At 45.9% G+C, this 26,886-nt stretch overlaps 1 protein-coding gene across 18 annotated transcripts in view; it reads left to right on the top strand.

The window, feature by feature from the left end:
* DTNB (dystrobrevin beta) overlaps window positions 1-26,886 on the top strand; it is a 214,998-nt gene that overhangs the window by 119,518 nt on the left and 68,594 nt on the right. For 16 of the 18 annotated variants that reach the window (XR_008822463.1, XR_008822462.1, XM_056342517.1 and 13 more), the window contains 4 exons: window positions 28-117; window positions 7,237-7,324; window positions 24,229-24,314; window positions 26,646-26,759. Coding sequence is in view for 16 of the 18 variants with exons in the window: in XM_056342517.1 (XP_056198492.1) it covers window positions 28-117; window positions 7,237-7,324; window positions 24,229-24,314; window positions 26,646-26,759 (378 nt within the window). In the remaining 2 variants the exon portion in view is untranslated. The remainder of the gene's footprint in view (window positions 1-27; window positions 118-7,236; window positions 7,325-24,228; window positions 24,315-26,645; window positions 26,760-26,886) is intronic. The other 2 variants (XM_056342518.1, XM_056342519.1) reach the window with 1 other exon arrangement.

Here is a 26,886-nt window from a genome sequence, read left to right as displayed (position 1 = left end):
GCTCTCTTTTGCCTTCACTGCTACTAGGTTACAATGCAACCTGGATGCTGCCAGCCGATTAGCTGACGAGCATGCACTGATAGCAACCTATGTGAGCCGGCTGCAGAGCGGTGCACGGTTAGTGTTAGGAAGGGGTTCCTGGTGCAGGGACGGGCACCTTAACGCTGCTTCCTCTGGGGAGTGATGTTCCAAGCCAAGGGTCCTCAAACTATGGCCCACGGACCGGATACTGCCCCCAGGGTCCTCAATCCGGCCCCCGGTATTTACAGACCCCCCCCGCCAGGGGTTGTGGGGGGAAACCACGCAGCCGCAGATGACTGCCTGCCACTTCATCTGCGCGCCGGCCCCCTGGTTAAAAAGTTTGAGGACCCCTGTTCCAAGGGGTGGCAAATAGAGGGAAATGTATGTAGTATTCTCTGAAATCCTCTGAAAACGCACAAATACACATGCACGCACACACGCACACACACAAACCATCAGGTGGGAAGGGGTGAGTTTGTGTCCCTCCCCGCCCTCGTGCATTCACTGTGTTACAGAATCCCTTACAAGAACTGATTAACACCGTCCCAGATGGGTTAGATAATTTTGCTCTCCGTGACCCTTCTGGAATCTCATCTTTCACCAGCAGGAAGCCCATTTCCACCTTCAATTTTTTTCACATCCAGCTCATACCCGTTAGTCCTTGTTCCAGCATTGTCCTGTAACTCCAGCTGTTCTTCTTTCTCTTTATTGCTTTTACCTCTCCACCCCTAACGAAGTCACAGGCGGATGTCCCACCCTGTCATTGTCTTTGGTACTTGGCCTGAACGAGCATGCTCTTTCAGTCCCATCAACGTGACCTGCTTAATATCACTGTTTCTGCCTGTGCCTTTCCAAAAAATATTAATGCTTTGAAGAATTTGTTTCTTTTATCTCAGCTTTAGTATTTGTGCACATTTATATTTCATGTTTACCTCTATGTAGAGAAATTTCACCCTAAAGCCCCAAATAGCAGCTCTCCCATTTCATCACAGGACATAGCCAGGAGGTTTTCCATATTCCACTTTCAGACCTAATTAAATTATGCCTTTCCAGAGCCAGAGCTGTGCTGGAAAGGAAAAGGAGGTTTAGTGATCTGGAGGCTATATGTAAAGGCCTTGCTCTATCCCTCTTGTCATCCTCTGGATAATATTTTTGGAGTCCCGTTTCCTCGCTCTGTCATGTAGAAATTTGTATTCCACTTCCGTATTGATGGAATGCGTTCTGGCTGTCTAGACCTTTGGTGAAAGTCAGTTTTTTTCTTGGTAGTGAATCACTGTTGTCTGCTATCACCTGCTATGAACTGAAAGCCCATAATATTGTCCACAAGACAATAAAACTCAAGGAATTTCAGACTCTCTCCTTCACTCAATTACTGTAATCATAGGATTTTGAGATACAAAGGAGTGCATCTTGAAGAGTATATGACAGATTGAAATACCGTATGTAGCTCATAGCTGCCGTGTTACCACTAGCTGGAGTAGAGTTTCTCAGTCTTTTAGGTCTTTAAATTTAAAAAAGTCACTCAATACTGTTACCACATGAACAGCATGCTCCTAGAAGGAGCCGAAGGCAAAGAAAACAATTTAAATCCTAGTTTGTTTGTGCATGGGAGTGTCTTCCAAGTCAACATGAGAGGACTGATGAAATCTGTGCTCCATTGTCACTTCTCCCCATCTTCACGTCTCACCCCCAAAAAATCTGGTGTAACAGCCCATCTTTCTGCTTGCAGCAGGCAGTGTGAGACCCGCGGTGTACTCCAGCCAGCCGTCGCAGACCATCTCTGTTTCCAACTGATCAAGATAACAGTAAATCTCACTCACAGACAGCTTTTCCTGTAATAACCATCACTTGCTTTCTCTCTTCTGTTCTGCTGTTTGCATCTGCTCTGGACTGCTGTTGGAGACAAGGTACAGGACTGCTATTCCTGTGCTCCTCACGGCCCCTCTCCTGGCAGGGCAGAATAGCCTTCAGGACCAGAAGAGACCATTAGAGCATCTTCTCTGTCATCTCACACCAGTGTCCAGGCATTTGGATGTTTAAGATGCATTTGGACAGTGCCCTTAATAACATGCTTTAACTTTTGGTCAGCCGCGAAGTGATTGGTAAGTTGGGCTACATGATTGTTGTAGGTCCCTTCCAACTGAAATAGTCTGGTCTGTCCTGTCCTATTTATATAATCAAAGGATAGGTTGGGTTTGAAGGGACCTTCTAGTACCAAACTCCCCTGCCACGGGCAGGGACCCCTTCCACCAGCCCAGGCTGCCCCCAGCCCCGTCCAGCCTGGCCTTGAGCCCTGCCAGGGATGGGGCACCCACAGCTGCTCTGGGCAGCCTGGGCCAGCGCCTCGCCACCCTCACAGGGAAGAATTTCTTCCTCATCTCTCATCTACATCTCCCCTCCTTCAGTTTAAAGCCATCAGCCCTGTTCATATCTGTGCTGAACCTAATGCCTTGTTTCTCTAAAGATGCAGCTCTCCGAGAACACCGTGATGGAGAGGCCACTCATTTCATTGACAGTCTGTCCCAGTGATTAATTGTGTCGACTCTTTTAAAAAAGAGCCCTACTTCAAATTTGAATCTATCTTTCTTCCACTTCCCGTCACTGATTCTGTCTGTACTTACCTTTGCTCTTTATCGCCCAGCATCTTTTCCTGTCTCCAAGCCAAACTCTGAGAGCCTTTAAGCCATGGCTAGCTGGATCCGTGAGATTTTTTCATCACATTAAATATTATTTCATTCACTGATGTCCTCCAATCAAAAAGTCGATCCAAGCTACATAAGGAATATAGCGAATGGAGCTCAGTGGACTTCATTTATCTTACAATAATATATTTTTCTTAGGTTTTACATACTGTATTTTTGTGGTAGCAAAGCAAATGGATTAAGTGCTTTTCAAAGAAATAATAGAAAATCCCCACCCTAAAGGACATGCTGCAGGCAGAGACAGCTGCGGAGTGCAGCAAATTATCCCGTATACAGTTAGAAGGCTTACGGAGCTGATGAGTTGTGCTTTATTACTTGGACAGTTGTTTGTTCCATATTTCTTAAGCTCAGCATTCAATAACTTATGTTCCACATCATTCAACAAGCCTGCTTTTCCCCAGCCTTCTCAAAGCCTCTATTTCACCTCCACTTCTCACCAGAAAAATTAAGTAGCCATACTCAGAGCACCACTACTTTTATGTATTATGTATTCTGCGTTTCCTGCAGAAGACAGCTGGCCACAGGATTTATGTGTTTTACTTGTGGTTGGTTCATCTAGGTGGATGGATGGGTGGTGAGCTGCTTGGCTGGTTTGATTTCCTTTCCTTTACATTTCTGACTCTCTGAAACTGCAATTGTCTGCAGCACTCCTGATTTTAAAGGAGAACGAAAAGGGAAAAGTCACTTTCTTAAAGATACTCTGTCCCCAAGATCCTCACTCTTGGCTCCCCATCAGTTGATACCTGGGCCACGTGCTTCAGGCCAGTGCTGGCAGAGTAAGCCATGCCTTTTGCTGTCCTCTGCCACTTCCCAGCATCCTGACTTCCCAAGCAGTTTCAGAAGGAGCCTAAGATCTCAAACCTCTTCCCGTGATGTATTATCATCTCTTACCTCCTGTACTGATCGCCCATCCTTAGCCAATATTTTGGTTGTCCATGCTCATTTTTGTGTTAGTATTTGACAACCAGGCACTGGTGTCTTGGTTTTCTCTCTGTGGGCTGCACTTGCCCCCGTTTTGCTGGGCACAGTTTCACAAGAGCCTCAAGCCAACATCAGTCTGAGGTGCCGATTTCCCCCCAGCCCCGTTCATCCTGCCGGCGCTCCCACTCTCGCCTTTGTGTCAACTCCCACGTTTACACAGCCGCCTGCCGAGCTGGCTCAGGCGATGGCCCTGGCAGAAAATAAGTTATTGTTTTGTCAGGCCAGGCTGAAGCCAATTCAATTTCCTTTGCTGGCTCATCACGTTGCCAGCGCAGCAGTGGAGGGCAGAGGCTGCGAACATCCCTTTTGGTGCCTGCACGCCTTTGGGTCAGATCAAAGTGACTGCAGAAGTGATATTTCTTGCACGCATTTATCATGTTGTCTCAAATGTTTCCATTGACACCTAAAAATCAGCATCACTTCACCTTCCCTGTCTGCCCTTGGGGTGCTCGTGTTCGGTGGCTCCAGTCGGTTTGATTCTGTCTCATAGTCGCGGTGCCTCTGCAAACGGACCCAGGTTGTCCCCAGGGTGACAATGCCTTCTGCACGTCACAGCCTCCCCTGGCTGGGCTTTCCAGCTGTGTTAGCCATCTGCCAGCCGTAGCCCGCATCTCCGAAGGAAGAAGTGGGAGAGCTCTGGGGCTGACTGATGGGTGCTGTATGAGCAGCACAATGTTGCCCAAATAGACCAAACCACCTGGTGCAGTATTTGTGAGATACAAAGATCTATTAACATTACCTCCCAAAAAGTCTGCTGCTGGGAATCTCTGAACTCTGCCTCACGTGCCCTCCTCCCTTAGCTCTGGGCTTAAGCCAGGGTTATTCTTCCCCTTTGCTACCTTTCCTGTTTTCCTTGAGCTGCTATCCCCTAGCTTGCGTGTCACTCTCGCCGCGGGACTGTGCCATGCAGGCAGCACCAGGAGCATCAGAGCTACGTGGAGCATGGGGGGATCACGGTGTGTGGTGCTGCTGCTGGCCCTGGGACTGGCAGCTCCCTAGCACACCTCTTGAGGAAGCGTTTTCAGCGTAGGAGTCTTTTTGCCATGCCTCCACAGAAGTTAAAACTCCAAAGAAGTGAGTTTTCCTTTGTGGAGGGACGGAAAAAATTCTGTGACGTTTTGTAGATGGTGTTTAATGCCCCCTCTGTAAATCCAGCAGAGCTGTAGGTTGCAGCAGGGGTTCATTTGTTCAAACTGGTTTATATTAAAAAATACGCAGCAGGGCCAGGAGGTGTACTTGAACTTCATTTCCTTCCCCATCTGTAAAATATTTCTGAAAGAAAACACAAAAGGGTGTGTTGGTTGGGGTTTTTTTTAATTACAGGCTTTCTTCCAGAAAGTAAGACATTGTCAAGAACTATTTTCTAATTCACTTAGATAAGAAGAGGTAGTAGTTCCAGGAGCTGGGAGAGATATTAGGATGTACCAGGTTATGGAAAGGGTTGAAGGGATGGAATGATCTGCATTCCTATAAACAAGGAAACAAACATGTACAGACAAAATTGCAGAGAAAAGCTGAACAAAACCAGTATCAAATTCAGAAGGTGGGATGGGAAAGATTGTCCTCCTTCAACAATAAAAAAAAATATATTGGGAAAGGAAGTAGCATGAAGGCATGTGAGGAGTTCATCAAGCCTAGTGTAAAGACTCAGGTATTTCTTCTCTTAAATCTGTTTTCCCACTGTTTCAGCTCACCTTTCACCAGCTTCTTCCTTTGCGCTGTTTAGTTGAATATCTTCAGACCTTAATCCAGCAGGTCAACCACAGGGGCATAATAGTGCAATTTGTCCTCATCATAGACCCACCTGTGTAAATTGTAGTCGTATGTCTATTAAATTCAGTCCAATGTTTCTATGTCACCTCAAACACATCACCTGGCAGACTTTCAGAGTCTTAAAAGAGATCAAGTTGTTAAATTTGGTGTTGCAAAAAAGAAATGAAATCCACATTTTTAAATAAACATAATGCATGCAATACAGATTTGGTTGTTAAGGTAAACATAAATCTGTGACATTTAATTTATGTAAACATAAATCAGTGAAATTAAGCTTAAAGATACGTAAATTATCCCGGGAAGTGGCAATGTGGACTGAAAGTAACTTTTGCTGTGTGCTGGGTATGTGTCTCTTTCTCTGCTGCTGTCGGTGGTGGGGTTCTACCCCTGCATTTCGCTGCAAGCGCGTGCCGGTCCAGCACCATGCTACCAACTGGCGTCACCGGTGGCAGCCAGCATGGCATCGGGGCATCCCGCAGGAAGCATCGAGGGTAGCGTTAGGAGGGCTGTGTTGCAGCATGAGGCACGTTGCTCATTTCCACATGAATCCTGGTTGGTTTCTGTTAATGATACTTTGGTTTGTACCACTAATATGGTGGCTTCCCCTTCAAAGGGAGACTGTGACAAGAAATCTTCGTGCAGCAGTAAGACAACAACTATGGAGTAGTTCAGTTGGATGTTAACTTAAAAAGTTGCTCTTTCATTTGGCTTTTTCCCACTGGTTCTCCATGGCAAGGCCACTGTGCCACCAACACCGGGCTGGTGATAGATCTGCATGTTTATTGGTTTCAGTTAATACAACCAGAAAATTAACATTTGTCCCCCTGTGTGTTTATAGTTAAAAAGACAATTATTTGTGGATAGTAGAAACTGATTCAGCACTCTGGGCACTGACTGGGTGACCAAACTAGATTAATCATGTTAATGATTAACATGCACAGAGGGAACGGTGCTCATGAAACATCCAGGTGCTGCCTTTCGCTTCCTGCTCTGGAGGATCTGTCCCATTTGCCGTCTCTGCTTCTCCTGTTTCAAAACGTGCCTTTCTTCTGTCACCTCACGGTGCTGTCACTGTTGCTGATGATTATTGGAAACATTTTCTAATAGATCTCCAAGACAGCTACAATCCCTCTGGAACTGTTTCATCCTCTGCTAGCTGCAGTGAGAATGACCGAGTCTCAAATTACCACATTTTGTACATTTGGGTGTTGTAAGGTGGTAGTAAGTCAGGCGTAAGTCAGGCTGACTTACAGAGTACTATTTGCATTGAAGTTGATGCTGATCGGTGATAGAGTCCGTTCTTCTCGGGTCAGCATCATTCCCCTTCTCTTCCTCCTGGGAATCATCCTGACTTTGATGCTTGTCATCCTCCGTCTCCTGAGGACAAAGCTTTTCTCCTTTGTCATTCAGCTATTTGCCCCTTTTTACCTTGAGTAAACAAAAGAGATTGCGGAGAAGCTCCTCAGAAGCCATGTGAATTTGTTTCTCATGGTATGTATTTCTTAATTGTTGAAAACACATTATTTTAGTAATCTAAAACTGAGGTATGTGAATGCCACTAGGCAGAAAGCCTTGGGAGCAATCCCCCCTTGGGAAGCGCAATGAAAAAGGGAATGATCTAGATTATTTCCAGTGTGACTCTTCTATTTCCCATCACTGTGTCTTTGCAATAATACATCCTTTTCTCTGTCATCCCCCGGTATGAGTGATATCTAGAGGTGGTGGATACTGACGGGGTGTTTTGGCTTTTCCCCGGCAGTGTCCTGGACAGCCCCGGCAGGCTGGATGAGGAGCACAGGCTGATTGCCAGATACGCCGCCCGGCTGGCTGCCGAAGCTGGAAATGCAGTAAGTGACTATTCATCCCTCTTGACCTACTGTGGAATATGGAGGGTGTTTTTTCAGAGTCTAATTAGTAGCTTAATGCTAATAGCTGTGTGAAATTGTCTTTTTTTTTTTTTTCGTTTTCCGCTGACGCGGAAGAGCAGCACACTTTCCTCGTTTTGAGCAGAATACTGTGTTCTCAGGCAGCGGGGGGAGAGCAGGGAGGCGGGAAATGGCAACGCAAATTATTAGAAATGAGGTCAGAGGAGACAATAGAATAAGCAGATTAGTCCTACTTAGTCTAGAGAAGAGATAAATACGTAGATACCTGAGGAAAACAAATTGTGGAAGAAACGTTAGGGAATATGTTTATTCTGGAAAGAAGGAGCCTGAGAGAAAGGAAAGTATTTTGTACGTTTGGAGTCTCTTTATCGTAGAAGAAACGGAAGGAAACACCCAACCAATTTTAAATTACTAAAAATAAATACCACTTTAACAGAAAATTGCTATAGGAGATGATGGCAGTTAAGAATTTACTGAAAATCCATAGAATAATTGCAGTCTAGCTGGATGGGGAGATACTGCTGGTTTATCTATAGAAAAGAGGAGCAGGGTTCACAGGAACAGCCTCCCGCATTACGGAGCGGCAGCCGAATCCCCCCACCATTTTACACCATTTCCACTGGGTGTGCTGCCCAGAAGCACCTTGGCTTAGCACATACTCAGCCCCCCAGCTACTCCTTCTGTCCATCGAAGGTGCACGTCCCCCAGCCTGCTGTAACAGCGCCGAACCGGCTGCACCGATGCAACTCGCCTCATTGCTGCTATACGTGGTGGCTATTGCAAAACCACGCAGTTGTCCCTACAGTATCTCCGGTACAGCCCTTGCCTTCCCACCTCCAGCGGTAGCAGTGGCCTCTCCTAAGCATCGTACCGCTATGGCAGGGTGCACACCTTGCCACATCAGCGGGGCTGGAGAAGCATCTTAACACCCGTGCCCTCATTCACCTTCTCATTACCTATTTGTTGTATAAATACCTCCATGTCCTTTTCAGCAAGGTAGGCTTATGGCTCCTCGTAATTTTTTTCAGAGTTTTGCATATATATATATATATGATATAATCTGATTTTGTCATGTGGAGGCTGACCAGGTATTTCCTTTTTGTAAAACTTAAATAAAAAAGAATCACACTTTTTAAACGGGTTTAACTGCCAGTTCCCATTATCTCTGTCAAATGGTCTATTTGCATCTCTGAAGTCATTCCATTCACTAGGACTAGGTTTGTGTTGAAATATTAAAGCGCAAACTTTCCAGAAAGTAGATTGAAAAGGAGGGGATTTCTATGTAGTCTTCATATAAAATTAAATTTGTTGAGACAGTAAGTGCTGAATCAGTTTGACTCTGGAAGGTGGTGGGGGAATTCTTATTCAAGACCTGACTATTTCTGGTAGTAATAAGGAAGTATTATGAAAACTGAGGCATCACAGCATTGATTCTGAAAGAACCTGATCGTTTAAAGATCTGTAAATCGCCTCAACCTGTTTCTGTGTACTTCATAGTTCTGAAAGAAGCCAAAACCGAAGCGAATTACTTGAATGTAAAGAAAGCAACATTTAGAGTTTACCGAGACTTCAAAGACCTGTGACAAATTACAGCTTTCTTTTCATCCAGATAAGTTACATCACAGGGTAGATGTCAAAGCGCTACCAGGGACTGGAGTGCAGTAGAGAAAGGCTGCAAGAGCAGTAATAGTGTGTTTCCCTTGCGACCAACGCTTAGCAGCAAGGAATCTGAAGGTTATTTACTGGGTCCACCGTTTGTTCACAGTCCAGCAATACTGATTAGCTGAAATGGATATATTTTTCATATCCTGAAGGAATCAGAGTTTAAAGTGCTCCACTTCATGGCAGGTTCTAATTATTTCTTGCCAACAGGAGATCCCCCTTCCCTAGCCAGCGCTGTGTATGTGTCCAAGTTGGCTCTTGCAGCTTGGTGGAGGAGGATCCCGCTGAGGTCTGGGACAGCGTGCTGCCTCTGCGGGGCTGGCTTCTGAGCATTCCCTGTTTGTGGGAAATGGAATGGCTGAGGTCAGGCAGCCAAGCCACTTCTTTGAATACTCTTCATATAACATTAAGACAGAGAGACAGGAGTAAAAAAAGGAACAATTTTTTCTTCCTGTATGGAATTAAAATGGGGAGCATCAAATGAAAACCCCAATAAACATCTCAGAGATACAGGAGAGAAAGGTGCTCATTGGGTAGGTGGCAGCCAGGCTACCAGCGTCACAGGAATGATGCAGTAGGATGTGCGGGCGAGGGAATGGTATGTACCTAAAGGAAACACAGAGTGTTGCAGCATAAAAATATCACAGAAAAAGATAAAAACTGCAGAATCCTTGTGGGCTTCAATTCCAAATTCTTAATAATAGGAAAGAAATACTGACCCCCTGATTAGGTGGTGGTAGTGATCAGGAAATATTAAGTGAGGTAGGACAAGCTGCAGCTTTAGGCCAGGTGGGTAACAGTGGGAGATCTCAGCTGCCCTCATAGAGCCTCAATCAGTTTGCAGAGGGAAATGCAGAAACACTTCAGAATGCAATAAATGATGCTCCTTTGAGCTGGTTTTAGAATCCACAAATCCTGGATTTGGTCCTGAGTGATGCACCAGGGCGAGCTGGAGTGGTGTTAACTGTGCCAGCTGATCTGTGGTGGTGACCATCATGTGCTTAGCTTTGACAGCAGGAGAGGGCACACCAAGTGAATGCTGTATACAGATACCCAGTTTCAAGAAAGGAAACTGTGTAAAAATGAAACTATTAGAAAAAACGCTAAAAGGATCAGTCCAAAAAACCAGACAGCCTGTGAGCTGCCTGGAGGCTCTTACAAATCCTGTAGTAGAAGCTCAGGAAATCTGTGTGTCAGAATTCAAGAAGGAACCAAACCCATACCAGACTGACCTTTTCGTGGGTCAATGAGAAGGCTAAGGAGGATGTCTCAAGGAAGGGATGGCATTCAAGAAATGAGAGCTTGCCCAACTGGAAAGAAAAAGAAAGCCTATAAACATGGCTGGTTAAATGTTACCAGGAAATACGGAGATGGGAAAAGAATTTGAAGAGCGCTTCACAAGGGATGCTGAAGTCTATGGTAAAAAGATTTTCAATACCATCAAAAGGAGAAACCTAAATAAGGCATCAGTGAGACTTTCTGGTGACCAAAATGTACAAAAGAGTTGTCAGGAACAAAAAGACCACAGCAAAGAAGCCTAGTGAGTTTTTTGCATCAGTCTTTACTGCTGAAAGTGCATCATGTAGCGTGTTCTTTATAGCAGATCAGTTGGAGGAGTCAGATTAGTTCAAAATAAATATACAGGAGCTTTTAAAACAGGTAACATGTAAGTCAGTAAGTCACCGCAGCTGCGTGGCATTGACTTGAGTCTTTGACAGGCTGGAGAAATAAGCTGATGATTATAATGAAGTTCAACATAGCGCCGGTCCCATTACTGGGACAGGGTGACGCCATGCTGCAGCACGGGCTGGAAGGCAGCTTTGCCGGAGAGGACCTGGGCATTGTGGGGAAAAGCAGGAGTCAGGAGCATGCCCTTGCAGTGGAGCAGCCCACCACCAGCCAGAGCACAGCCCAGAGAGCGAGGGTCACTGGCCGAGGAAGAGGCAGTCCTTCCCTGCTCCAAGCTGGTGAGGTCACATCTGCAGAACTGTGTCTGGTCTGAGTGCAAAAAGGACGTGGATGTATGGAGCAAGGCTAGCAGAGGCCGCTCAGATGGGTGGTGGCTTTGGTGCCTGGCATAGGAGGAGAGGCTGAGAGAGCTGGGTATGCTCAGGATGGAGAAAAGAAAGCAAAGCAGCATCTTACTGCTCTCTGCACCTCCCTGATGAGCCAGACATACGGGGACCTGTCGGCCAGCCAAGGTCAGCCCAGCACAGAGGTGCACAGTGGAAGGACAAGAAGCAAAGAAACAGACAGAAGTTGCAAGAAGGGTGATTCCAACTATAAAGAGAAACTTTTTCACCATGGTAACGGTCAAATATTGTCGAAGGTTGTCCAGAGAAGAATTGGAATCTTCCTCCTTGGAGACATTCACAGCTCAACTAGACAAGTTCTTGAGCAACCTGCTATAAATTGGCCCTGCTTTTGAGCAGCGCATGCTTTTCAAATTTTCAGCGAATTTCAAAACCTCCAGAAATTCCTTCCCATGTATTTTTCAATGAACCTGGACCTTAATGAAAGTGGAGAATGGAAAAAACCCACCATAAAGGAGTTATGGAGTAGTTGTCAGTGGAGATTTTAAAACCAAGATAAACCAGTATCTGCTGGAAATACTTGAGAGAGGTTGATGTGAACAAAATTATTTCTTGATGTCCTCTCCAGCCCTACCTCTCAGATGCAATGTGTTTTAATTTTTAACATGCTCTAACTGCTAGAAATTAAGAGAGGCCCAGACACAGACTGTTCATACTGCAACAGCCTAATGCAAAGTTTCTTACTCTTTTCTTTGAAGTAGTTGGCAGTGGTCACTGCTGGAAATTGTACGTTGGACTGTGCAGCAATGGATCTGACTCAGTCCATCAGTTTCTGCTTTTTCTCAAATTAGATAAAATGTTAGAACTGCCTTCTGCAGGCTTGTTACTGTAATAAATGTCACTTGCCGTATGAATGCAAATATGTTCCATTAACGTTTTTATGGGAAATGACTTTGCTTGAGGTCTTACTGGGACGAAATAATTTGAGGCAGATCTCAGAGTTCATTCCTGAAATCCGAGTCTGTTTCTTCTTAAAGAAGAAAAATAAATGGGGAGGGAGGAGAAAAAAGGAGAATGCATCATTTGTTGATACATGTGGGTTGCTCAGTAGTGCAGGAGAGGCTGATGGCATGCAGCTTAGTCTGTGTTCGCTCAAACAAGCTCTGACTGGGCTACTCTTGTTTTCTTCAAGCCAGCCTTCAGAAGACAAAATCCCTTTTATTGAATTTAAGTTGCTCAGGGCTATGCTTGGCCTGCCAGTTTGGTCACAGCAGAGTGCTGTGCATTAAAATAACTGTTGGCTGGCTCCACTAGGCTGGTTAGCTAGAAAGCAAAAGAGAGTAAAGCAGAAGGTGACTAGATGAATAAAGTGAAGAAATTAATGGAAAGCAAGCCAAGCTTTATTTAAATCACGACTTTCAAGATCACAGCTTCATCTGGTTTTCTCCCTCTGCTGATCTGTTCAGATTATCAGCCTGAGGTAAGAAATAATCTGGCATTTCCTATCAAGCATCATCTTTTTGATAAAAGCAGGAACTGACAGTGATCTCTGGTGTCCCCAGCCCCCTTGCCTACTTTCCCTTACAAAATCCTTTCCACCTACCTCTCAGATCCCACCTCAGTACTGCCCTATTACTTGAATATAGGTAATCCTGCATATAAGGTGATTGCATACTTACAAGAGAAAGGGTGATTATGTGTATTTTAGGTGAATATATGTGTATACAGCCCCAGATATATATAAAGCAACACTAGGCCCTCTCTTATCAGCGTCTTACACAGCCCCTCCCTTTCCTGAGGCAAATATCTCCTTCATCTCCTTCCCACCTGCTCTACCGAAGCTCTTCCCCCCACCCCGCCACCCCCCACATACCCCACCCTCCCATTTTCTACTGTTAGCATGCTTCCGGATCCTCCTGACTTTCTGCTGAAACGCCTGGGCAGGTTGGTCCGTACAAGCGCAGGTCAGTATCTGGCCCATGAGCTAGATGTGCCTGCTGCTTCCCGATGACTTCCGATAAGAGTGACCCACCATGACCGGCAGCAGCCAGAGGTGCTCGGCGCGGGCAGAGGTCCGCAGGGACCATGCGCTCTTGGCAGGACTCTGCTGACCTGTGCAGCCTTGCTGCTAGGAAAAGCACGAGCACCTAATAAATACGAGATAATACTCAATTATGGATGAGTGGATAATTAGGTTGAGTTATGTGGATGAGTTATGATAATTAGGGTCTTTCCCATGTTGCTCTTTTTTGAAAGCAGTATGTGGTTGCTCTTCTCTCAACATGAAACGCTGCTAAAAGCCTATTATCATTTCATCTCATTAAAGCTACCTAAAACCTAAATATTCCCTTCATGTAACCTTTCTTTCAGGCTTTAGGCATAATGTAATAAATATTTTTTAAGTGAAAGATGGAGTAAACCAGATTTCCTGTTGTACGTCTTTGCAGGATAAATCTGCAGCTTCGTTCTTGCACCATTACTTCTTCTCCTGGATACACCAGTTACATGAACCGTTTCTGTAATTTGTTCCCTCTTCTCCTTTGTCTGTTGATAGTAAAGAACACTGTGATACCACAGTGATGGGCATGTGAAGTACTGGTTCAGACTTTCCATGACACCGTAAGGTCCTTGCACCAAGAAGCCTGGAATCTGATGCATGTGAGACACAAGCTTTACTGTTCTTTGACAGTTTCTTCCATATCAGGGTGATGGAGGAGTGCAGTGGCTTGCCAAACTGGCTTTTTGGGGCTTGATTAAACACTGTCATTAAATCCTCTTCTATCACCCAAAAAATGATAAGGTGTGCGGTAGGTGAGGTCTGAATGCTCCTTATTACAAATTGCAGTCCGACAGGGAGTTGGACTCAATGATCCTTACGGTCCCTTCCAACTTCAGATATCCTATGGTTCTATGACTTGAAGTTCCAGCATGGCATGCTCTCAAGTTAAACAACCTATTCATGGCAAAGCTAAATTACAGAGCTGGGAGGTTTTACTGATCCTATGTGGTATTAAGGATTATAGTAGATTTTATGGTCATCTTATGAATTTTCTTGCTGAGAGAAAATGGGACTTGCTGTTTGGATGGTCTCAGAACTGCTGAGGCCTCAGCATTCCTGGTGAGCACCAGGAATGCAGAAGACAATGGTAATCGTACCTTCAGCTGTGTTGGGAAGTTTGCTGAACTTGTAAACTTTTTTTAATATTTTAACTTTTAAAATGTTAGTCCTCAGCTCAAAAAGCATCAGCTTTGGTCTTGCTCCTCTTTGGCATGAAACAAGAGATCTAGGTTACAATGCACTGTCAAAAAGTCTTTTTTTCTTTTCAAGCTCCACCATACTTCAAAATCGTTTTACCTTGAAAAAACCTATAGGTTGTTTCTGCAGGGACCTATAACATTTAGGGGTTTGGTCATACTATGTTATTGTCAGAAAATTGGGACTATTCTGTTCCTGAGGTATTTATTCCATACTGAGACAAAAGCTACAGAGGACAAAATAATGTGAACTCTGTTCGTTTTCTCATGCACATGCAAAAAATGGGGTTTGGGGTTCTTTTTTGTGGTAGTTTTGAAGGCTTTACATCCTATGCTGTTGACTCCCACCAGGTCTTTGTTCTCTGTAGTGGAAAGCCTTTGCAAGAGTTGAGCAGAAAGGGGGTATGTATGTCCCTGGTGCTCAGCGCTGCTGAGCAGGTAGCAAGCTGAACCTGCTGGGCTTTCTAAAGGAAGGAATTACAGCAATAAATCTTGGAAGACACAAATTGCTCATTCCTGTCCAGTAAGATGGAGTGCAGACAGAAGAGTGCTGACTAGTAAATTAATGTTTTGGGTTGGGGTTTTTTTTTGCTTTTAAGTGCAGAGGTTTTAACAACCATGTGTAATTTCATGGAGAGGACAGGTACCTCTCATCAAAGTAAACGGTAGCATGCAAATGCTCCGATGAAGATCCGTCTCCCTGGATTTATGAGAAAAGCATTTGCCATCACCATCCTATACCATACACCCGAAACTCTTACAAAGGCAATGACTGCAAGAATTTGGTGTTAATAAAAATGCCACGGAGAAATGAGAGCAGTGGCTATTGTTACATTTTCTCCCCTGTGTTCCAGAGGAGTTCATTCTCTAAAGAAATACAGGCTGTCCTACCAACATCCAGCCTGAAGCCCAGAATGGTATTTGCACATTTGAGTGATACCTCATACTTTAGGATTGTCTCCTAATAGTGGTATTTAGAAGATGTGTTTGAAATACTTGCATCCACAAGAGGTTTTGCCATACCCGTGTGAATGTCATTTGAAACGCTTAGGTCAATAACAGGTCCCACACAGTGTCCACCAGCTTCTCAAGTCATTCTTCAGAATCCTCTACTCAGAATTGAGTAATTCTTCCTCTCACCCATGAAATCTGGTGTTTTCAGCCGACTAAGGTATCCTGAGATCGCTGCAAAGGATGAACCGGGGCTCATTAAACTGTCTACTCCATAAAACGGCCTGCAGTCATCTAGGCTTGAGAAAGGTAGCGACAAAGATTTTCAAATCCAGGTGTCCATTGTAAACACTTTCATTATGACATTGTACTTTTTATACAGGCTACAGCAAGATACTTGCCTATCACGGAGGAAATAGTTACATCTCACAGCTAGGTTGTAAAGGAACTTGGAGGACTATTGATCAACAATCAATCAAGGAGAGATTAAAGCTTCTGATCCTGTGAGCAAAGTAACTGATAAGAAATTTTCGGTTACTTAAGTGACTTCTCATTTGTGAGAGGAAGTGAATAGAGATGCCCAGCACACTGGATGCTGGGAACTCAGGTGGGGTTGTGTGTCAGACTTTGCACAAATGCTGCACAGTTGTGCTGCACAAGAGTACCAAGCTCATGTAGTTGGAGAAAAAAACCCAGTTTAAAATAAATGCAATGCTTGCGCTACTAGAAAAGCCGCCCAAAAATATGACGTAAACACAAAAGACTTCTTCCCATCAACAAAAGAACTGCAAAAAAGAAAAAAAAACCTCAGTTCTTGGTTAATCTTAACTTCATCAGTTTCTATGAAATACCATGTTTTTTCTCACAGGTCTCTAGGGGTTTGTAAAGCAGTAGGAACAAAGACCAGTAACAAGAATGATAAAAGAAAAAAGGAAGAGTGATAGAGAAAACTTAACCAAAGAGCTTGAGAAGTGATAGGAGCACAAAGGTGTCTGGGAGTCAGATTTTTTTGGCTTCAACAGATAAAGGAAAAAAATCCTTCAGTCAAAACAGAAAAGATGGGAAGTTGTTGATTCAAATAACTATGTATCTAGTTCACAAGCCTGAAAACAGTGACATCCTCTAATATCTTTAGATCTGATAGAAATATGAGTTACAGGACATTCTGAGAGTATTTTAGAGGAAGGGTTACTTTTTTAAAAAGGTAGGATGATGATGATGATGCTTGATGGTGATGAGGGGGGTGACAGGTGCTGAGCCATTCCTATTTACCATGCTGCAGGGAACAGTGCTCAGAGAAAGTTTCAGCTGTGGAACCAGAAGGTGACGCATTTCCACACTAAATGTTAATTGAAGAAAGCTGCCTAGTTCCATTTCTCAGTTAGAGGAAGGTTTTTCCTTACGTTCTTTGAGAGGGAACAGTGACCTGTGAGGAGTCAGCAGAGGTGGGAAATGGCCAAACAGGCAACATTGCTCTCTGCAGTATGAAAATTAAAGTTGGCCATCACTTTTGAATATTTGATCATATGCCTTATCTCTTTGTAAATAATATATTGGTACAGAGGTAAAACACCCTACGTGCAGCCTGCACCCAGACTGCCAGAGCTGGAGTGCCCTGACAGTTCAGAGGCTTCCCTCCTTCTGAATAGTGACCGGCCAGCTGGGACCTAACTACAGGCATTTTCCACTGTAGGTCGCCTCAGCTATGCATAAACCATTGCTGGTCAGATGCTCATCCAAATTATCTTTAAAAAAACTCAGTAGAGTCCACTCCAGACGGAGTCCATCAAGGAAATTTCATAGTCACAGAATGGTTTGGGTGGGAAGGGACCTTAAAGACCATCCAGTTCCCACCCCCCTGCCACAGGCAGGGACCCCTTCCATCAGCCCAGGCTGCCCCCAGCCCCGTCCAGCCTGGCCTTGGGCACTGCCAGGGATGGGGCACCCACAGCTGCTCTGGGCAGCCTGGGCCAGCGCCTCGCCACCCTCACAGGGAAGAATTTCTTCCTCATCTCTCATCTCCATCTCCCCTCTCTCATGTAAAGCCATTCCCCCGTGTGCCATCGCCACCTGCCCTTGCCCAAAGCCCCTCCCCAGCTTTCTTGCCGGCCCCTTTAGGCACTGGCAGGTGCTCTAAGGTCTCCCCGCAGCCTTCTCCTCCCCAGGCTGAGCCACCCCAGCTCTCCCAGCCTGTCCCCACAGCAGAGCTGCTCCAGCCCCTGAGCATCTCCATGGCCTTATTCCAGCAGGACCACAGCCTTTGTATGTTCCAATGTGTAAATTCATCTACCAGTAAAAAGTTTTCCTTGAATCCTAACATAATGCTTCATTGCTCGGTTTGAGCCTCCTATCCTGGGGCATATGGAAAGCAATATATTACTTGCCTCTTTGCAACGAGTGTTGTAGATTTGAAGTTTCTTATGTTGTTTCCTCTCATTCTTTCAGTCTTTCAGTCTTTTGTCATTGTCATGATTTACAGACCTCTGGTCATTCTTCTTCTTTACTCTCTGTCCTGGTTATAGCTGGGATAGAGTTAATTTTCTTCCCAGTAGCTGGTACCGTGCTGGGTTTTGGATTTGGAATAGGAATGTTGATACCACACTGATGTTCTGGTGGTTGCCAAGCAGTGGTCAAGCACTCCAGCTTCTCACACAGCCCCACCAGGGAGCAGGCTGGGTGGCACAAGGAGCTGGGAGGGGACACAGCCAGGACAGCTGATAGCGGCCAAAGGGATGTTCCAGACCATATGACGTCATGCTCAGTATATAAACCAGGGGGAAAGCTGGCTGGGGGTCCCTGCTTGAGGTCTGGCTGGGCATGGGTCAGCAGGTGGTGAACAATGGCATTGTGCATCCCTTGTGTTGTATATTCCAATTCATTTTTTCTACTATTACTATTGTTGTTATTATTGATAATAATATTACTATCATTATTTTCCCTTCCTTTTCTGTCCTATTAAACTTTCTTTATATCAACCCACAAATTTTACTTTTTTGTTCCCCACCCCTCTCCCCCATCCCACTCAGGGAGGGGAGCAGGCGGAGGGCTGCGGTTTGCTCCACTGCCCGCCAGGTCAAATCACCACAGGCCTTTTTGGCAGCCAGCATGGGGCAATTTCCCCAGCTGACCCTTGGGGTTTTTTTGAAATTCCAGCACTCAGGCTGGAGGCAGTAGCTGAGCAAGGTTGTTGCCTTGCTGGGGTTGTGAACTCAACTCGTTTGCAAACCCCTTTTTGCAGAACTGCTGCCTCATCTGTTGGGTGTTTATCTAGTTGATGTGTTGAAAGTAAATGCAAGAGTTTGCCCTTGCCTTAGTAGATAGAATACAGCTTATTTTTTTCAAACCGTTTCTTCAGTTTCTCTAATAATTTAGTATTTTAGTATATTTTGTCTTTTTTCTTGTTCTATAAAGCGGTAGGAAGTCACCACGGTGTGATGCCATCTGCAGATACAAGAAGAAAATACTTCATTCTATCAGCCATGATATCAATGAAAATATTGAATGGTACTAAATCTAAGAGCAAAGCTGTAAAGCCCCACAAGAGGATGTCAGAAGCATTGCTGAGGTGAAGGTGTATTGTGTTAATAGTTTCTCTCCTATACCTAGGTTTTGATATTTTACTACAGAAGAAAAGTAGTTTGCTTTGGCACGATTTGTTCTTAAAATCTCCATGTAGACTATTACTTAGCGTACCTTCTAAGTATTTACAGCTGGTTTTATTTTGTGTTTTTTCCCCAAGAACCGAGGTTAAGCGGACTGGTGTACAGTTGTTGGTTCCTTCTTAGTTTCTAGGTGTAAGCTTTCTGGATAGCCTCTTCTAGCCTCTGGACTGTCACGTTATAAAACTTGGTGCTTTCAGAGATGAACACAAAAGCTCTGAGATCACCTCAGCTTTATTTAAGTACCAGAATCTACGTACTCTGATGAATTTCCTGTCTGTCTTGTCTGGTTTTTCTAATCTTTTACCCTAAGGTTGTAAATTCCATGTCCTGGGCAGTTAATATTTAATATTAGACCACCATTGGATTTTTTTTTTGTTTTAATAAAACCTAACCCAAAGAGCTCGAACCAGAACGCCAGGGCTGCCTCCTGACCACCACTGCATCTTGCGCTGCTGCCTGCGGCTGGGCTTTGGCAGGGAGGAGGGAGCCTGCTGCCTCCAGGGCGCCTCTTCGCTGGGGTGTGTGGCCCAGGAGCTGTGTCTTATTACCCATTCAAGGTCAGATATATCTAGAACTGGTGTCAGATACTTTCTGGACAAGTTCAGTAGCAATTAGACACATACCTCTGTTGTATTTTCAGCAGGCTCATCGCTGTCTTGGGTGACTGACACACTTTTGAACATGCAAGAGTTCAGATGCTTCTCCTGAGTCCATCCACATTGTAGTATAGATTAGCTGTAGTATAGATCAATGCTATTTCTCAGTGGCTGAGTGTACGACAGGCACTTAGGCTTTGTGTGTAGCAGCCATGAAAAACTTCTGTTGCCACATTTTAATATTTAGCACTCTTACCCTCCAGAACAGTGCAGCTGCATACAAACCACCTGCTGCAGATAGTTCTCAGCTTAGGGTAAATTCCAAACCATGCTGAGAATTGCTTGAGAGGGCTGGTTAGTCTGGGCTAAAAATAAGGCAGGGGCCATACTAACTATCTAACAATATGGGTGCCTAAATTCCAGTGCCTCTGCCAGGTGCTTTTTATTTCACCAGCATAGGCATCCTCTTTGCAAACTTTCAGGCTGAGCATCAGGTGCCATTTAAGTTTAAGAACCTGGAAGGCTTAGGTGTTGTTGGAGAATCAGCAGCCTGTTGTTTTTTTTTTTCTGGGCTTGTTTAGCCTTGAGAAGAGTTGTGGGGGTCTTTTTGTGTATTGGTATATGGCGTTTGCAAGAAAGATGATGAAGCCAGACTCTCTTCAGGGGTGCTGTGACAGAACAAGAGGCAATGGGCACTATCTCACTTCCATTTAAACAAAAAACTTGTAGAGGAATGAAGGCAGGTTAATTGACATTGATAATATGCAGCTGTGGGCTGGCTTCAGGGGTGGCGGGGTGGCTGATGTGGATAAGGTGCAGCTGTGGCTGGTTCCTGCTGAGTAGTTAAATAGCTCTAAGGGGTATGGAGGAGCAGTAGCTAATGTAGAGAGACCTGGAAAAAGCAGAGGGAGGAGAGGGAGTGCTCTGGTTGTAGGAGAGACAAGGAGAAGGATGCAGCAGAGGCAAGAAGCAGGGTGGACTGGCCTGAAGAGTATGAAGAAACAGCACAAACAACAGTAGTTGAACTGTTGAAACCTTGTGGGGGATAGGTGGCTGTGCCGGGGCAAGGTGTGTTAACTACTTCTTGTAGTAGCTCATACTACTAGTATGTGATGGTAAAAGCCTTGTTGCGGTTTGTTAGTGCTGTGACAAAAAATGCTCTTATGATGTAAGTGCTCAAACACTGCAACAGGTCACCCCAGCAGGTTGTGGAATCTTCACCCTTGAAGGTATTCAGAACTCACCTGGACAATGTCCTGAACAACCCACTGTGGTTGACATTGCTTTGAGCAGGGGTTTGGATTAGTCTATCTCAAAAGGTCCTTTCCAACCACAATGACTCTGCGCTTCTGAGTTACGGTAAAAAATTAAATGGACTCTTGGAAGCAATAGAACAAAGAACACTGATTTGTCATACAAAATAGCCCCTGTACAGTTTCCAAAAGGCCCCTTGAGCAGTGAGGTCTGAAAGTGAGCAGTGTGAGGGATGTGTCTTCTCGAAGTTCTCTGCAAGGTTGTCTTTGTTCCTGAGGACTTGAGTACTTTAGGTCATGAGGGTGATCTCAGGCTTCGGACAGGATTTCTGAAGGAAGGGGTTAAGGACAAGGTTGTGTTTTTATAGGCACAGTCCTGCTTTGCAGCAGAACAAAGGTTCGTGAGCTTCAGATGGAGCCCCAAGAGCCACAGAGCCTCAGGAAGCTCCTGAGGCTGCAAGTGAAACACATCTCCTGCACTTGTCCTCACAGCTGATTGTACCAGGATGCAGGGAGAGACCATGGGGCCTTGGCTTTGTGACACAGTTTTGGGGAAACCAGTAGGCCCTATCAGTGTCACCTACGCCAAGACTGTTCAGGTGGAAAGAGTGGTGGCAGTGCTTCTGCCTACATTGTGTACCTACCCCAAATGTCAAGATGAGCTGAGATAAGGGGAGACAAGATGAGATGGGATGAGACGCGATGAGATGAGAGTCGGGGTTTTGCCCTGGCTGTACTGGCAGGTCTGTCCTAGCTCCTTGCCCACCCCAACCCTGTTCCTTGGTGTGTGAGCAGAGCCCACCCTGTGCCATCAGCTCCTCCATGCTGCTTGGGGGAAGAGGGTTTTTTCTGACCCTTCTCCAACAAACAGTGTTTCTGCACTTCAGTTTCTGGGTTGATTTATTTTTATTTTTCACACCGTTCATTTTAACTCCCAGGCTGTTTTGTTTCTTCTTGCCTGGGACCTGCTTTACCAAGCAGTTTTTACACGGGAAATTTCCACGTCACTAAGAGACTCCTGAAGTGGCCATCAGATCACCCAGGAGGACACAGAAGATGGGCTTGTAGGTGTGTCAGTCAAGCAAGGCTCATTTGCCAGCTGCAAACCCACCCACCATGTGGGGTTTGCCCAAAGAAAGGAAGTACCATCCACACATCCAGCCCAGCTCCCATCAGGGTCAGCTCTAGATACCCACAGTAAAACAAAACTGAAACCCTGACAGTGTCTGTCCCCTTCGTCCTGGATCTGTCGCTCTCCACCATGCCTCCAGGAGCACTGGTGCATATCAAGCTCTTCCATCCAGCTTCTGGTTTTCTACCCAAATAGTTTCTGAAAATGGTTGTGAAACTGTCTTCTCAAACCAGGATCCCCCACCTGAGGTCCTTCTGAAAACACTGTGGTAGAAATTGATGCAATCTCAAGATCAGATGCAAGCAGATAGGTGTGAGAAGACAACCCATCTCTCAAGTACACGGTGAGAGGCAAAGGCACCACGGCCTTAACCATCCTTAAGGATGGTTTATTATCTTTTATAATAATTATTTATTATGGTTTTTGTTATGTCTAGTAATGCAAAGGCACAACAAGCCTTAACTTGTGCCAGTGTGAATGCACCCTCTGCACAGGACCCAGAGACCACCAGGATAAGGAAATCTAATTTGGGGACTGGAGCATCTCTGCTCTGGGCAAGACTGAGGGAGCTGGGCCTGCTCAGCCTGGCGTAGGGCATGGTGCAAAGGAGACAGAGCCACGCTCTTCCCAGTGGTGCCCAGTGTCAGGACCAGAGGTGACAGGCACAAGCTGAACCACAGGAGGTTCCCTCTGAACATCAGGAAACGCTTCTCAGTGTGAGAATACCTGAGCACTGGCGCAGGTTGCCCAGGGAAGTTGTGGAGTCACCCACCTTGGAGATACTGAGAAGCTGTCTGGGCACGGTTCTGGGCAACCGGCTCTGGGTGGCCCTGCTTTAGCAGATGGACCTCCACAGGTCCCTTCCAGCTTCAACCGTTCGGTGATTCTGGAATGAATTGGTGTTAGAAGCAGACTCTATGTGCCATCTCGTTCCTCAGGCAGTTCTTAGCCAGGGAGACCTGTCTGCGATAAAAGATGTCTCCCCAGCACCGAGCGGACACCTTCTTGTGTCTGGCAGCCAGAAGGATAGCTCTGAGTTGTGTTGGGCCGCCTAAGCAGCGTCTTAGGATTCCACTGCAAAAATGGACTGAACCGGTACAAGGCTCTGCAGTTTTTCTCTCTGTCTCTTCTTGGTTCATAAAACTGGCTTCTTCACCATCCAGCCCAGCTGCCCACAGGTTTTCCCTGAAACTACAGATTCTTGTGTAATTGCCTAGTCGTTTTCCCAGCAGTGGTGATGGCTGCTGATGAAAAGCACCAAACACAAGGATCACAAGGTCAGGGCTCACTGGGAAAATGCATTTGTTCAGCAGTCTCCCTTCAGGTGATGCTTTGGAGGGGCTGAGAAGAACTAGTATGTCTGGAGGCAGTGACCATGCTTAAATTTAATGTCTGTGGATGATGGCGATCGCTTCAATGGACAGTGTTTTCTGGCCTTCAGCACGCCAAGCAGCAGGTACTGGAGTTCAGCAGCTCCACCGAGCACCACCACGCTTTTGCTGTACATGTGGACAGACTGCCTGAAAGCCCTGTGTAACACAGCATGAGATAGCAGGTCTCGATACACATTTATTTAACATCAGATTATAACAGCTCAACGCACTGAAAAACTTCGTTTAACCCCAGCATCACTGCCCAGGTGATGAATTGAAAAAAAGGGAGAACTGGGACCTACAGAAAGCACAAGAAGTTAGTATGGGCTTGCTGCAGAAGCTATTTCAAGACCTTGTAGAGATGTTTCTGTCAAACTATTTCTAGGCATTAATGAAACTATATGGTGCCAGACTATTATGATCAGAAAAGGGGGAACATATGTGAGTCACACTGTCAGCAGCATGTTGTGATGTTTGGCAGTGGTGTAGGTACCAAGACTCTAGCTGTAAGTTATTCTGACTTTTCCTCACTAGCTGACGTATGGGAAGGTCAGTGTTTCTCTAGGACTTTATGATAAAAGGTAGAACTTCATTTTTTCCCAGGGAAGCCTGTCAGTGTTTTAGGAACAGATAGGTATGGTGCATTTTTTTCTGAAGGTCTTAAAAAAAATGGCAAATAGAATTCTTCAGACAGATAGTGAGGATGATGAGCCAGGTCAGCCTTTCAGCAGCCGCCCACCCTGAGGTCAGACCATGTCAGTCATAAAACGGCATCCCGATGTGCCCCCGTAGCCCAGCTCAGCACAGCTGTTTTCAAAGTTTTGCAGCTTGGGCTGTAAGTACCGTACCCTGGTGTTCAGGAAATACAGGGCTGGATCCAAACTGTGTCATATGTGGTAATGGGTAATGAATATTTTGTCTAATTTTTCTCTGTTCCTCATCCACCAGCCTCGCCCACCAACAGACCTGGGGTTCAGCTTTGATGCCAATAAACAACAAAGACAGCTGATAGCAGAGCTGGAAAACAAGAACAGGTAAAAAGCAAGCTTTGATCACTGTTGTTTTAGGAACAACATTTCAGGAGAGAAGAGCCTTCAGTCCATGTGCTTTGTTGTTTTTAACCTTTTTGTATTATATTAACCAAATTGTTTTCCTAGATCTTTTGTTGAAAGGTGTAGCTGCCTCATTAAGCAATTAGCTCAGTGCGAATGCAGCTGCGGTGCCCTTATTCCCCAGGGAGCAGGTTGATCTTCACTGATCTTCTTAAAATCATCTTAACTGACACTGAGCATCAGGAGCTGTGTTGCTATCTTGTGTTGCTATCTGCAAACCCAGCAAACTTCTTGCAGCAGGGTAAGCCATTCACATGGCAGCAGAAGAATAAATCAGCTGCGATGCAGCACAGTGAGCAGGTTGGAAGGCTGGGGTGGGTAAATCCAGTTTGAGAAGGATGAGTGGGTTTTTATCCATTTGCTGGAAGACAAAAAAGTCTGAACTGGGAGGCCTGGAACAAATAGGAGATGGGCTGTAGGAGATGGTTTTCTTCTGGACATGACCCAGCACTGTGTGCTTGCAGCCCAGGAAGCCAACAGTACCCTGGGCTGCACGCAGAGCAGCGCGGCCAGCAGGTCAGGGGAGGGGGCTCTGCCCCCCTGCTCTGCTCTGGTGAGACCCCCCCTGCAGCACTGCGTCCGGCTCTGGGGTCCCCAGCATAAGAACATGGACCTACTGGAGCGAGTCCAGAGGAGGCCGTGGAGATGCTCAGGGGCTGGAGCACGTCTCCTAGTGAGACAGCCTGAGAGAGCTGGGCAGGAGAAGGCTCCGGAGAGACCTTGGAGCACCTGCCAGTGCCTAAAGGGGCCGGCAAGAAAGCTGGGGAGGGGCTTTGGGCAAGGGCAGGTGGCGATGGCACACGGGGAATGGCTTTACATGAGAGAGGGGAGATGGAGATGAGAGATGAGGAATAAATTCTTCCCTGTGAGGGCGGCGAGGCGCTGGCCCAGGCTGCCCAGAGCAGCTGTGGGTGCCCCATCCCTGGCAGGGCTCAAGGCCAGGCTGGACGGGGCTGGGGGCAGCCTGGGCTGGGGGGAGGGGTCCCTGCCCGTGGCAGGGGGGTGGGAACTGGATGGTCTTTAAGGTCCCTTCCCACTCAGACCACTCTGTGATTCAATGGCTCTTCCAGAGGGACTGTTAAGAAGAGATCACTCTTTTTTTATCATTTGCACTTACCTGCTTCTTCAGCACCTACATTTTGAGTTTGTTTCTCTGGCTAAGAGAAACTAAGGGGGTGCAGCTCTAAAGAGCAAGCCGTTGAGCAGCTGCAAACCCCATGTGCTGTACAGCACAGGCAGCCCATGGGTTACTTACGGAGCCTCTCTGGGTGCCCAATGATGTGCTCTCCTCGTAGCTGTGTGTGGGTCTCCCTGTGCCCCAGCTGCACTAGCTGGCATGCATGAGCTTGCTGCCTGTGCGGCCCCTTGCCAAGGCACCCTCAGCACGGCAAGTAAAAATACTTGTTCAGGTTAGTTTGGAGGAGAACCAGTTCCTGGAGAGCATGGGAACAGCTCAATCCTTGCACCATCATAGCTTCAGCACACTACCAAGACCTTGCAGGCATTCAAAATCCTTCATCAAGATCACAGATAAGGGAGATCTCAATCAGTGCTGGTATGAAACCTCGCAGGAGAGCAGCTCAGCAGTTTTAAAAAAGAGTGGGGAGGAAGAATTAGAGATTATAATCTTCACTCTCAGAAGGATTTCATTTCCATTTTAATAATTGAATCCTTGGCCATCAGTGCTATGTTCCCTCACCTCCGGCTACGCAGAACACAGCTGCCTTAATTGGGCTGCTGGCTGATCCCCTTCCCTCTGTGAGACGTCGAGAGCTTACTTACTATGAGCTGTTATTTTCCTCATTCCTGCCGACCTGTCGGGAGCCCTTGGAAAGGTGAGTGGGAAGCTAACTGGTGCTGGCACAGCTGTGGATGCTGGCGGTGCCGCTTCAGAGCCCTTCCTGCAGCATGTGCAATGCAGATGATGCTGAAAATGGAAGTTTTTTCCTCTTAGAATGGTCTCTGAGCCCATTCTGCATGAAGTGTTTTGGAGAGACATTGCCAGCATATGGCACATAAGTGATTTCATACTTCTTAATAAGTAATAAATTTTCTGTGCATATTATAGCAATTCGTAGGACCGTGATAACTTAACCTGTCTTGGTTTTGAATCTGTGCCAGGCATACATGAACAAAATTGCTGTACTTGGGCTGGAGACTGAGAGGAGGAGTGCTTGAAGGGCTATAAGAGTATTTAAGAGCAGCGCAGAGGCTGACCTTTTTCCTCTAATCTTCCCTCTGTCGTTTCTATAGAGAGATACTCCAGGAGATTCAGCGTCTCAGACTGGAACATGAACAAGCCTCTCAACCCACCCCTGAGAAAGCCCAGCAGAACCCAACTTTACTGGCTGAACTCAGGCTTCTACGGTAAAAGAAACACCCTAAGCTCGTGTGCATTGGGTACCTGGGCTGGTCAGCCCATGGGTCTGCTCCATGGCACTGGCAGCACTGCCTGTTACTGGGAAAAGTGTAGCTTCAGTAGCCTTAAAGTGTT

Source organism: Falco biarmicus, chromosome 6, assembly GCF_023638135.1.
Source record: "Falco biarmicus isolate bFalBia1 chromosome 6, bFalBia1.pri, whole genome shotgun sequence".
Taxonomy (NCBI): domain Eukaryota; kingdom Metazoa; phylum Chordata; class Aves; order Falconiformes; family Falconidae; genus Falco; species Falco biarmicus.
Note: the sequence above shows the minus strand (reverse complement) of the source record. Positions and strands in the feature narration are given on the sequence as shown.